A 13,867-nucleotide genomic window follows, 5' to 3' on the forward strand; every position below is an offset into this window, starting at 1 on the left:
ACAGTGACTCAGCCAAGATGCAGAGCTTTTCCTTCATGGCGAGGATTCTTCCTGCTGCCCTTTTACAGTCTTCTCTCATTTCAGCCCATGCTTTTCATAACCAGCAACCCACTCTCCATTTCCATCCTCATTTTGAAAATGTTATAGTAATGGACTCATCCAGTATGTTCCCTTTTGGAGATTTTTAAAAACCTGAGTGTAATTCTCTGGGGATTCATTCAGATACTTTACATGTATATTACAATGATACTGATTATGACTAATCATATTGTGGCACCATTCTCACTGTCCATTTCCAGCCATTTCCAGATTATTCCATCACAGTTAACAGAAACTCATTGCTCCTGAGCTGTGACTCCCTTGCCCCCTTTCCTCCCACCCCTCATATCTACTAAGAAACCTATTATAGACATTTCATGTAACTGGAATTCTGCGGTATAACACAAACGTGGGCCTGTTAGGCATTTTAGAGTGTATCACTGAGTTGACTTTAGCAACAGCAGTTGTGTTCACCATCCTGCCACAATCATCTCTGTATTTCTCAAGTTTTTCATCATTCCCAACAGAAGAAGCTCAGTGTCCTTGAAGCAGTAACTCTCCACTCTTCCCTCTATTCTCCTCTCCCCCAGCTCTTGTTAACCAGTGATTAACTTTTATCTGTACACCTTTGCCAAGTCTAAACAGTTAGGTAGCTGGTGTATGATTAGGCAAGTTCACCACATAGAATGTAATATCAAGGAGTTGATTAATGAATTTGATTAAACTCTTGTATTTTATTGTTGTTGTTGTTATATGCTCTCAAGTTCGAACTGACCCACCGCTGACCCACCAGTGGGTTTTCAGAGGCAGTAAATCGCCTGGGAGGAGATTGCCCATCCTTCTCGTGTGGAGCAGCTGGTAGATTGGAACCATGCACCTTTGGAATTACAGTGCAGCCTCTTAACACCAGGCCACCAGAGGACTACAATGATTGGGTTCTGAAGAATGTGATTGCTCCCAGTGTCACAGCCTTCAAGTTTTATCTCTTGGTGACTCAGTTCATATTTGTTCTATTTTTTGAAATTGTATCACTGTAGAATTCTTGCTGTCATTTCTGTTGCTATATATAAAAACAAGAATGCCTTTTAAAAGCTTCATTTCTTATACATGCTTTCCCTGTAGAATTTTTAAAAAAAGATCAAAGGACAATTTATATCAATATTTAAAATGTAATTCATATCTAAGACTCAGGCATGGGAATTTAGGGTGTTATTTTTTTAATTAACTATATTAATGCTTCAAGAGAGGAATGACTATGGGAAGTGCTTTATAAATAACCATTGGGTAGTAAGATATTAGATTATTGAGCGGAAAAAAGATGATGATGATTATTTTTTTTAACCCCTGGAAATGCTTTACATGGCTGTTTGCTGAAAGGACAGGGGCTGACCTCTGTGGTTTGGGCTTGGTCATTTTTAGTATTCCCTCGGTGGTGGGTTCTGTCATTTTTTGTATTCCTTTGGTGGCCTCCAGACATAACACACACCAGGGAGGATGAAAGATTCTTCCCAAGAACATTCCATGGTTCTGATCTGGATTTTAAAATAGTTCTCAATGTAACAGAGAAAAGATTCCCCAAAAATAGTGTAATACATTTAGTTTAGAGCAATTCAGAGCAGCAGACCCAAAGGGAGGCAGACCTCTGAGTCAAAGAGTAGGGCTATAAATTGGGCAGGAGGATGACCATGGTTTTTGTTGGAAACAGCTCGGATTGTACACATCACCTTCTCTCTCTCAGGCAGTGGGTGTGAAAAGAGGATGGCTGGTTTTTCTTCCCCTATCCCAGCCAGTAGGAATGGCTAGCTTAAGGGTCTTTCTACGTAACCTGACCTTCCTTCCCTGGGAGCCGCAAAGCCTGTGCCACACTTTGGGAGTCCAGAGCTGATCCTTTCTTGTAAGACTGCATGAAGCCCTGGAACTTCAGCGCTCTGATTGACTGTACTTCCAGCTGGGGACCTGAGTTATGTACTGAAGGATGTCCAGGGGGCTGAGCAAGATGCCCCAGAGGATAGCAGGAGAGAGAGGTGACGAGTTCCTGAACCTGAGTACAAGTCCACATGCCCTCATTTACGTTGAAATGGTGCTTTACAGTCTACAGACCACTTTCCTATTTCATTCTTGCCACCAGCCTTGTGAACCAGGACAAAACAAAACAAAACAACCAGAACAACAACCTCAAAAATCATTACCATTAAGTTGGAACTGATCAGTTGCTGCCCCTCCACTGGTTTTCTGAGGCTGTAAATCACACTGGCGGAGAAGTTCAGCCTTCGAGTTAGTAGCTCACCTCCTTATGGACTGTGTCCCGAGAGTTCCTTTTACCCTTGCACAGCTGCACAAGGCAAATTTTATTACTTCTATATTATGGATTTATGGGAGAAAGATGGACGAACTCCTTCCATGCAATTACTGCCTCCGAACACCCACCGGAGGGTCAGCTATGGGTTGGTTCCAACTCGATGATACATAACAACAACAACATATTATAGATGAAGGAGCTCTGGTGGCCTGGTGGTAAGAAGCTGTGCTATAATCCTGAAGGCACATGGTTCTAATCCCATAAACTGCTCTGTGGGAGAAAGATGGGAAGTCTCTTCCTGTGCCATTAACTCCCTCTGAAAACCCACTAGAGGGTCAGCTATGGGTTGGTTCCGACTCAATGGTATGCAACAACAGCATCCTATAGATGAGACGACTAGAACTTCTTGATGAAAGAATGATGAGGGTTTATACCATGGGGGTATAGATGGTGCTTTGGTATCAGGACTAAGGACACTGTAGGGAACTTTGAGGGCATTGTTGTTGTTAAGTGCTGTCGAGCCGCAACACTTGGGTGCCTTTCATCCTCTCTCCAGGTTCACAGGGTTTCCAGAGGCAAGCTGTTACAGAAGTGGATGCCACTCCTCCTTCCAAGCTTGTTTTAATCAGGGAGCTCCACCCCACTCTCTGTCCACATTGGGTAACCAACCATTAACGCATTTGACACATCAGTGTTGCAGTGTTCAGCCTCACAGCAACCACAAGTTACCGCTGTATGGCAAATGGACACACCAGGGCTATACGACCTAGAGGAATGTCTGAACAAAAAATAATGAAATACAGGCCCGAGGGCTGCGGAATAGAAGTCACCCGCCTTTGGCTTGGTAGCATCGCTTTCTGTCCACTGGGCCAGCTGATCTCTATGTTGATGTTATTGTTGTTAAGTGCCGTCGAGTCGCAGGCAATTCATAGTCACCCTGTGAAGGAGAGTCCTCAGCACTTGGGCGTCTTTTATCCTCTCTCCAGGTTCATAGGGTTTCCGGAGGCAAGCTGTTACGGAAGTGGATCTTGAGGACATAGTCCTTAGTGAATTTCACAGTTACCCAAAGGCAGTGTCTCTCTGGTGGTTCAGATGTTCCAGGGACTCTGAGGGAGAAAGATGGGCGGTCTCCACCCCTGCAGATTACAGCTTTGGAAACCAGCTAGAGGGTCAGCTATGAGATGGTTCTGACTCCGCCACAATGACCTTGGCTTTTTGACTTTGAAAGAACACTCTGATTTTGCTGTGTGAATGGAATACATATGGCCTCTGCTGAGGAGACCTGGCTGAGTTTTTTGTGGCCACATTGTGGTTGGCATTTTTCCTTTTCTAAATTGTCTCTCAACATAGTATTGCTTAGGTAGTTGGAAAAGGAGCAAAGCATTCCTGTCCCATGGGGTGACGCCAAAAGGTAATTTAATTACTAAGGCTGTTTCGAAAACTAGCCCCCTATTGTCTTGAAACAGCAGCCAGCTCTGACTGTAAATATACCTCACAGTCTCAGCAGGCCTGTGACTGCTTTAAGGGCAGATTTTATTCATTGGGTTAATTTCTATCTATTGTTTGACTCTTTCCAATATTTGCTTGGAAAAACGGGCCCTGGTAACATCAGGCTGTGAACCAAAAGGTTGGCAGTTCACATCTAACAGCTGCTCTAAGGGAGAAAAATTGTGCAGCCCCCGCCCATCGGGGTTCAGTTGCTGAGTGGGAACTCGACTGCAGGGAAGGTGGTGGGGGCAGGGGTTTCTGGAGAGGTGACCTGGGGAAGTTTTTTCCTAACCTCTGACATGATCTGTTGGATTTCCAAACATTCTTTACAGCTTAGATCACCCTCAGCTTCCAGGCAGCCTCGTCATCGACAAAGAATCTGAAGTTTACAAGATGCTTCAGGAGAAACAAGAGTTAAATGAGCCTCCAAAACAGTCCACTTCATTCCTGGTTTTGCAAGAAATCCTGGAATCTGAGGAGAAAGGTAATCAGTCCTGTGTGTGTGGTCAGAGGTGCCTGTTCTTGGCCTGGGGTGAGGGCCAGTCACAGAGGAGACACAGGTGAGCGTATCCTGGGGCATGAGGAAAGAACACAAAAAAGGGGGATGGGGGGGCCGGGCTGGCACCTCTTCCTGCTGGACCTTCAAGCTCAGAACCTGGTTGACTGTTTCCTGTCACATGAACACGATGGGAATGTTGGAAAGTGTACTTGACTTTTGTGGGGTTCAGTTGTTCTGTCCTTTGGTCTTGTCAGGACTGTGAGGTAACCTTGAGAGGCTTGGCTGATGGGACATAGGGTAGAGGAATCCAGAGGTGGGTGATGGTCAAGCTTCCAACCCCACCTCAGAGCAGTTCAGTGACGCTGGGCCTCAGGCATTCTGTGGAAGTAGACTTAGTTTTTTCTCTTAACTGTTTCACACTTACTTAGAGTTGAGTTAGTTGTGGTTTCTCAAATGTTTTGACAAAGCTGTTCACCTCAGGTTTGGCCTTTACATCATTTGTTAGACTCTCTTATACTGTAACAGGGAGATAGCTTAGTGGAAAGGAACTGGGCTTCCCCCTCAAAAGGCACATGGTTCAAATCCACCAGCTTCTCTGTGAGAGAAAGATGGACAGTTTCCTCCTGTGTGATGAACTGCCTCTGAAAACCCACTGGACAGTCAGCTATGGGTCAGTTCCGACTTGATGGTACAACAACAATGCTGTTACAGTACAGAGTATGGTTTATGACTTCCTGTGTGGATTAAATGGTGTGTCCCTGCAAACTGTGTGATGGAATTCTAAATTCTTTACCTGTGTGTTTAGTATTTGTTGCCAGTACCACAATTCAAAGGCATCATTTATTCTTCATCCTTCCTTATTCATGGTCCAACTTTCACATGCCTGTGAAGTGATTGAGAGAAGACCCTCAACCAGATGGATTGACATAGTGAAGCAGCAGTGGGCTCAGGCATTTCAGAGATTGTGAGGATGGCACAGAATAGGACAGGGTTCAGATCTTCTTGTTCATAGGGTCACTATGAGTTGTACTCAACAACACCTAACAACAGTAATAACATGGGGTAATTTTAACATACCATAGTTTGGTATGTTATTGTACCTTGGTCCCTAAAGTGCTCTTTGGCACTTTATAGAGCTTCTTTGCATGAGCACGGGACTGGGAAGTATTTTATTCTGTGGTACACATTCTTCATAGGAGTCAGAGCTGTTTCAGTGACATCTGATAATGATGTCACTGTGGAGTAAGCTTTTCTGGAAATAGGATTTTCTTTGTTTCTTATATCTTACCAGAATGAGATGGCTTCTACATTGAATCGTTTCTGAGTTATTCAGAGAGCAGATCAGAAACATATATGCAAACACAGGGAGACGGATGCTATAGGAGAATGGTATCCACTTGGTGGAAATGCAACTTGGGTGCTTCTTGGTCTCACATACTTTGGGCCTACTGTCAGGAGGGGCCAGTCTTTGGAAAATTAGAAGGTCAGAGAAAGAGAGTGTAAGACCCTTAACAAGATGGATTGACACAGAGGCTGTAACAATGGGCTCAAGTGCATCAGAGACCTTGAAGATGGTGTAGGCTGGGGCAAGGTTAGGTCTATTGCATTAGGCATCCCCTCAAGTCATAATTTACTCAATGGTACCTGACGAAAACAACAAGAAGAGACTAAGCCACTTCCCATTTCAGAGATACTACCGCACTGGGGGGAAATTGCTGGGATGAAGGACAGTGTCTTTTTAGACTAGAAGAAGCACTTTTTCATTTCCTGTGGGTGTAAATGACCACTGTCTCTAAAGAACGTACACTAAGGAGAGGGAAGCCCAGCTGTTGAGTGTGGTGAGCAGAGGAACATTAAACCCCAGAAGGCGTCTCCCCAGGACGCAGAATCTGCAGCTGGGATCCTTGAGGAGAGAGGTTGCACTTTCAGAGGATGGGACACCTCAACCTGACCTTGACTTATCGCCCTGAGCAAACAGTCTTTAGAGCTGGATCACCAGGTCTTCTCCACACAGGTGGACACTAGAGCCAGCAGCAGTAGGCAGATTCTAGGGGGTTCCTGCGTCTCTGGGTAAAGGACAATGGCAGAGTGTGGAGGGTTGCTCATTGCAGGCCACCAGGAGGGGGCACAGAACCCAGGTCTCAGAAGTCATTTGTAGCTGGGCTTTTGGTGGTGTCAACAGTGCTTCTTGAAAATACATATTCTTATGATGCGGGTCACTTGAGAAGTGCTGACCCCCAGGTTACCAGAATTGACTCACAGCTGACCCTCTAGCAAATTTTCAGAGACTGTAAATGCTCATCTTTCTCCCTCAGAGGCACATTGGTGGATTCAAACGATGAGAGAGACTCTCCCTTTGAGTTTGCAGTGCAGCTCCCAATGGACTCCATGCCCGTTTTCTGATTGCTACCTGTGTAGCAATCAGAAAAACTCTTAGGTCTGTTAGATGTTGCTCATAGTACTTGATCGCTGTTAAAATAAGATACCTTGATTGCTTGGACATTACCATAATACGTATACAGTAAAGGACAAATATCATGTAGCCCCATGGATATGAAATAAATACATAAATACAGAAGATTTATCTCTCAGTCGTTATCAGGGGTGTGAGGCCAGGGGAGAGAGTTTCTGCTTGGGCACCATGGTGATAGAATAATTTGGAAAATGTTAGTGAAAATGGTTGCACAACATGGAGAATATAGTCAATGTCACTGAATAGAGAAATTGTCACTGCATAGAGAAATTGATGAATTGGTGGGTGTTTTGTTATGTGCATTCTCATGACTATGTATGTGTTATAGGAGTTCTGCTGGTGTATTGTGTCCAACTCTTAGCCAAAAAGATCAGAGGTTTAAATATAGCAGCTGCTCTACAGTTTTTTCCTATAAAGATTTACAGCCTCAGACACCAAATGGAAGGTCAAAATGAGTTGGAATTGGCGTGCTGGTAAGGGGTTACATATATGTAATATATTATGTGTAATGTGTTATATATATGTAATATATATACACACACACAGAGTATATATACTCTCCACAGTGCAGAAGGTATCCCCTTACCTGCAGAGTCACTTAGGGTGACCTCAGGCCTCGGGCATAAGAACTTACTGTGGACTAACCAGCCCTGACCTGGGAACTCTTGATCTGGCTTCAAACATACTAACCATCATCAAACACTTGCTTGGTCCTTGGTGGCAGTCCTTTTGCACAGTTTATGGCATCAATCTCTGAGAAGACGGTGGTTGACCCTGACTGAGTGGTGGGAAGACAACCCTGCAGGGATTCAGAACCTTGGCTAAGGTCACAGGGGAGGAGGTGGATGGCAGGGGACTCCTGCCCCCAAGGGACACCCACACATGGCCCCAGCGTGAAAGCTCAGCACCTGGCTCTTCAGCGCCGTTGAGTCATCTTCTCTCTAGTTGCCATTAGCTGACCCCTCCCCGTTCCTCCCCGCCAGTACCACAGGGACATGTATGTGGGCGAAAGGAGAGGGAGAAGGGAGACAGGACAAATTAGGGGCTTCCTGCTCTTAGATGAGTCACCATTCTCCTCCCTCCAAGAAGCCCCACACCACTACTCAGTTAATGTTTTATTAACCAGAATTCAGCCCCATGGTCACAATTACAAGGTGGTCTAAGCATCGTAGTCTTGTCTTCTTCCTGATAGCCTGGGTGTCACTATGCCCTAAAGATTTTGGTAAACAAGGAACGAGAGGATCTTTGAGTGTCTTCCATGCCTCAGAATATGTCTTCATAATGCATTTTACTGAAGTCAGCGATTCTCTCGAGTGACCCTGGGAGGGCGGGGATGCAGAACTGCTTCCAAGATGGTAGATCTTTATGGGAATGGGCTGCTCCATCTTTCTCCCATAGAACAGTTGTTGGATTTGAACCTCTGACCTTGTAGTAAGCAGCCTAGCTTTTTAACCACTGTGCCACCAGGGCTCCTTTCCTCAAGGGAGGCTGGTAATGAATGGGGCCTCCCAGGGCAGCTGAGCAGGTTAAAGGTAGCTGCATCTGTAGTGTGTCTAGGTGAGCAAGAGCTGCTAGTGAGCAGACCCAGAGGTGCTGCAACAACCTGCAGTGCACAAAGTGGGGCCATTGCTGCTGTGAAGTTCAACCTCTGAACCAAGAAGAGCTCTGGGTCCTCAGACTTCACCTTCTTCTGTATCTGCTTCCACAATTGAAAGGGAGAAGGGGACTTTTCTTAAGTAGAAGGAGACATTTCTGGAGAGAGAAAACAGAAGGGCTAGCGGCTCACAGAAGAAAAAACTGAAGACTTAGAAACTGTCTGGGCACAGATAGTTCTATCTGGGTGGTGCTTACGTCTTGGGGATCCACAGATGGTCTAGACTCAGTTAAGAACCACAACTTGATCCAACAGGCAGTGTGGAGTCCTGGACGGTTGTTAAGCAATGATGTGGATAGACTAGAAAAGAAAAATTAAAGTTGTGCTTTATTTATTGTTGTGTACCTTGGAGTTAGAATTGTTTACATCTTTCTCCTGCAGAGCAGCTGGTGGATTCAAACTGTGTACCTTTGCATTGGTAGCACAATTCCTTTACCACTAAGCCACCAGAGCTCCCTTTATTTAGCTAATTTCATTTTTCCCCAAGGTGTAGGAATGTGGCGTGCACTGGAGGAAAAGTATTTGGAAAATGTTGCAGTCGCCCAGACACCAAAAGAAGCTAATGTTTTACCTTAAGTCAAGAGGGAAAGAAGCCCTTGTGACACAGTGGTTTAAGTGCTCAGATGCTAGCCAGAAGAGCAGTGGTTTGAATCTGCCGGCAGCTCCAAGGAAGAAAAGACCTATAATGTTCTGTCCTATAATGATTACTGTGTAGGAAACCTTACAGAACAGTTCTACTCTGCCATATAGGACTGCTGTGGGTCAGAATCAAAGAGGTGACCTATAGAAAGAACAGTTCAAAGGGAATAAGTCCTGTCATTTGCAGTTTGGTGGACAACAGGGAAGAGTTGTGCCAGCAGATGGCGCTGCTGAGCAGCAGTTAGGAATGGACCGCTTCACGGAGGTGGCATTATCTGTCCCAGTTAAGTCCACTTCATTCCAAAATGGGATGTGGATTCCAGGGCTTTGAACTGGTTCGTTCTGGTTTTAACACTTACTGAGAATTTTCCTTTCTACCTCAAATGTACTGAATCGGAATCGACAGTGTAATAAGAGATGATGTACCAGGGACCTTTGGCGACCTAATGGTAAGAAGCAGCACTGCAGTCCCAAAGTCACGCAGTTCGAATCCACCAGCTGCTCTGTGGGAGAAAGATGGACAGTCCTCCCATGTAATTACCTGCCGAGGGTCAGCTATGGATCATTTCCTTCTTGATGGCACACAGCAAGAATTGCACTGTCAATTCTGATTAAATACCTTCAGTAAATTCCCAGCAGGGAATCTAACTGGAATAAAATGGCTCCAAATCCTCGCAGATTCTCCTTCTACCACTGGGGCTCCCATTCCTTCATTGACCTTTGTCCGAATAAGCTCTTATGCTGTCTCCCTTCTCCTGGCTGTTTTTTTGCCGACTAAGTTATGTAATAAACACAGCCCATGAGGCCCAGGTCATTGCCTTAGCCTCATGACATTATGGAGGCTGCCCTCTTGTTGTTCTGTATGAGCCAGAAAAGTATCCTAAACTATAATTTAAGGTAACTCATATTGTGTTAGTCAGCAGTGGCTTGAAAGAACAAATGCGCTTCTTGCTCATGTTACATGAGAGTTACTGGGCAGCTGTGGCTTGGCTGGGCCAGGCAAGCCTGGGCTTGGCTCATTCTGGAAGCCAAGTGGGGGCAGGACTTGTCCTCTGGAGCATTGTGTTCTCGTGGCAGAGGGCAGAAGCTCAGTGGACACGGGGCCAAACCACACAAATGCATTCAGTGCCTTTATTTGAATATGGCTCGCATTCCATTGGCCAAAGGAAGTCATGTGAACAAAGGCAAAGTAAGATAGGCTGTTTTACTCAGAGCACTGTTTCTCAAGGAGATCTGGTGGTGTAGTGTGTTGCCTATTGCATTGCCAACCAAAAGCTCACTAGTTCAAATCCACCCATTGCTCCAGGAGCAGTCTTCTAAAGATCTACGGCCTCAGAAGCCTGGTAGAGTGTTGTTGTGAATCGGAACTAACTTAGTGGCAGTGAGTTTTAGTATTTCTCAGCCTTGGACACTATGGGCATTTTAGACCAGGTAAGTCTTTATGGAGAGGCCATCCTGTAATTTTAGGATACCGAGCGGATATCCAGCCTTTACACAGGAATCCTGGTTATTCCGTGTTAAAGTGTCCAGCTGCTTAGGGAAAGGTCAGCGATTCAGACTCACCCAGCAACTCTTCAGCAGGAAAGGCTCGGCCATCTGCTTCCCAGAGATTACATAGCCTAGGAAATCCTATGTGGACGTTCTCCTGGGCATTAATGGGTGGCTGTATGTGACACACAGCAGCAACTTTACATGTTAGAAGGACCTCTGGTGGCCTTGTGGGGTAAGTGTTGGGCCACAGCCTGTGCCCATAAAGATTTACAGCCCCCAAATCCCTGAGGACGTTCCACTCTGTCCTGTAGGGCTGCTGTAAGTTGGAACTGATTTGAGGGCAGTGAGTTTGAGTTTTACTAACTAGAGTCTAGTAACCAGTATTGTAACCCAGAATGTGCCAGTGGGGACCAGAACTGCCCTAACCTAGAAGCACTCATGCAAGGCTAAGAGGTATGTGACCAATTTTGTGACCAAAATTGTTGGCTGTGCCTCTTGTCTGAACATGTGCCTCTAATTTTTGGTTTGCAAACTCTGGTCAATTTTTCAGGGACTCATTTGATAAAAGGACAAGGGTTCCCAAGACTGACCAACGTGGCTGCAGTCAGAGGACTGACCTCTCTTCCTTCTCTCCTCACGCAGCTGTTTCTTTGCCTTGTCTGCTGCTTCTCAGTGTAGAGTCCTTGGACCTGAAACATCGGCCATAGCTGCTAACTTATTGTTGATTGCGGTTGAGTTGAGCATGACTCATAGAGACCCTGTGAACAAAAGGCCTGAAACCTAAACGATTCATCATTTATCAAAGCTCATAGAGTTTCCAGAGGCATGATGTTTAGGAAGTGGATGAGGTGCAGATTTGTAGACCTCACCTGAGACTTGCTGAATCAGAAACTGTGCAACTGGGTGGCCCCAGCAATATGGAATTTTAACAGGTCCTCCAGAGAGCTCTGGTGGCCTCATGGGCAAGGAGTTGTGCTGCCAACTCCAGAGCAGGAAGTTTGAATCCCCCCCAGCTGCTCTGAGGCAGAAAGACGGGCGGTCCACCTGTGATATACAGTCTCCGAAACCCCCTGCAGGGTCACCTATGAATTGGCTCCAGTTTGATGGCACATAACAACAACCACCTGGAGGAGACATTGCTCTTAACCAGGGATGTAGGAGACTCTGTGCACAGTGGTGCTCACTGGGCAGTCCTGGGGGAGAGCTTGACCTCATCTCACCACGCCTCCGTTGCACAGTGTGCTTACACGTGTCTATTCAGCGCTGATGGAAAGACTTCTCTAGCTCCTTCAGCCAACCTGTTGGGTAATTTCATCATTCATTTCTATGTGTTTATTGAGTCAACAGAGCTTGTGTACTAGCCCTTATGTAAGGCTTCTGGAGTGTCAGAAAGTAAACAGAACAATAGTCTGGTGTATAGGTAATTTGCAGCCCAGGCCGACAGACACATGTGAATAGATGACAAACATAATTTTGCTAGACTATGGCCTAGCAAAAAATAAAAAGGTAGTATGGCAGCTGAGAATATAGAACTAGTAGTAGTAAGGTGCTAACCAGTTGGTCCTCAGCTTGTGGTGACCCCTGTTAAAGAATAAAACTGCTCCATGATGTTTTCTTGGCTGTAATCTGTGGAAGCAGATTGCCAGGCATTTTTTTTTTCTGTGGAACTGCTAGGTAGGTTTAAACAACTAACCTTTAAGTTGGTAGCCAGTTGTTAACTGCTTGCTCTGGCCAGGCTTCTGATACCTTAATTAGCTCCTGTTTGTTGAGAAAAGTGCTCTGGTGATGTAGTGTGTGGTGAGTTGTACTGCTGAGCCAAAGGTCTCAGGTCTCTGGCAGTTCAAAGCCTCCAGTGGCTCTGAGGGAGAAAATGGACAGTCTCCTCCTAATAATATTTACAGCCTTGGAAACCCCGTGGAGTTCGCCATAAGCTGAAACCACCTGAATGGCAGTGAGCTGCTTTATTTTGCTTTTTATTTTAAAATTGAAGACTGATCGTGTGCCAGGTGCTACGGGAAGGCCTATGAATGTTTTCTCATCTTTTTCTACAACTGTGAAGGGAAAGATGTGCTAATCTTTCATAGAAGACGAGAGACCAAGAACCACAGAGATTAATCAGTTCTCCCAAAGTTACCTAGAAGTCAGGGCGGTTTGATGCCAATGCCCTTGACCTTGCTTGACCATGATGAGGCTTTGAAAGGGTTACCGGCTTATTCACTTCTGCTCTTGCTGACAAACCCGTTTCTCTCTTTTTGTTTTGTTTTAATTTTAGGGGATCCTAACAAGCCTTCAGGGTTCAGAAGTGTTAAGGCTCCGGTCACCAAAGTGGCTGCATCGATCGGGAATGCTCAGAAGTTGCCCATCTGTGACAAATGCGGCACTGGCATTGTGTGAGTTTCTGCACGCTTCCCCCCTTCCCTAAGTCTTCAGAGGCCCTTGAGGTTGGATAGATCATAAAAAGGCAGAAAGTGCTGAATGTTGGACATTTGGGATGTGAAGGGGAAAAAATCTTGGCAGCAAAAGGGAAGATGGGAGGTGAGGTGGGTCCTAGAGTTTCAGAAAAGAAGTCAAGCTTTCCTGTGACACTCCAGCCCAGAGCTTGTGGGCAAGTGAAACAAAAAAAGGCGGGACTGCTTTGTAAAAGGAGCAAGGGCGTCTGAGGTCTGAGGGTGCTTCAAGAATAGTCTTTCTGGACAGCAGGAATGGGAAGCCTATAGAGATGTGGGGAGCCCACTGTTCCTCCCTGAGCTAAGCCTGGACCTCAGGCCGGGGAGGGTGGTGCAGCGCCTTGGCGCCACCTGCAGGCGCCTGTAGGTAATGCCGTCTCTGCTCCCTCCCGCAGAGGCGTGTTTGTGAAGCTGCGGGATAAGCACCGCCACCCTGAGTGCTACGTGTGCACCGACTGTGGCACCAACCTGAAACAGAAGGGCCATTTCTTCGTGGAGGATCAAATCTACTGTGAAAAGCACGCCCGGGAGCGCGTCACGCCACCCGAGGGCTACGACGTGGTCACTGTGTTCCCCAAGTGACCCCGTAGGTCTCTGCTCTGCACCAGGCGCTGCGCTCTCCTGGGTTCTAGCCCCCAGTCTTTGCAGACTGGCTCACACTAGCTGTCCCGTGGTTGCTTTTACGATTAAGGGGAGCTTGTTTTGTTCTGGGCCCCTTGCCGACATCTTGATTTCTCTGCTGCAAATGGACACATCAGCTCATCCTAAGCCAGACTGGGTTTAGTATGTCTTACATCGATTTTGTTTTTACTTAATAAATTTGTAGACTGAAAGCAGT

General features: G+C 45.9%; 1 protein-coding gene across 1 annotated transcript in view; it reads left to right on the plus strand.

Moving 5' to 3' along the window:
* Positions 1–13,611, plus strand: part of PDLIM1 (PDZ and LIM domain 1) — a 54,588-nt gene extending 40,977 nt beyond the window's left edge. Inside the window, exons 5-7 of the mRNA XM_006880211.1 lie at positions 4,159–4,310; positions 12,855–12,972; positions 13,425–13,611. Of these exons, the coding sequence (XP_006880273.1) occupies positions 4,159–4,310; positions 12,855–12,972; positions 13,425–13,611 (457 nt within the window). The remainder of the gene's footprint in view (positions 1–4,158; positions 4,311–12,854; positions 12,973–13,424) is intronic.
* Positions 13,612–13,867: the final 256 nt, after the last annotated feature.

This window comes from Elephantulus edwardii, unplaced genomic scaffold (genome assembly GCF_000299155.1).
Source record: "Elephantulus edwardii isolate Elephantulus edwardi_28Jun2011 unplaced genomic scaffold, EleEdw1.0 scaffold00006, whole genome shotgun sequence".
Lineage (NCBI taxonomy): Eukaryota > Metazoa > Chordata > Mammalia > Macroscelidea > Macroscelididae > Elephantulus > Elephantulus edwardii.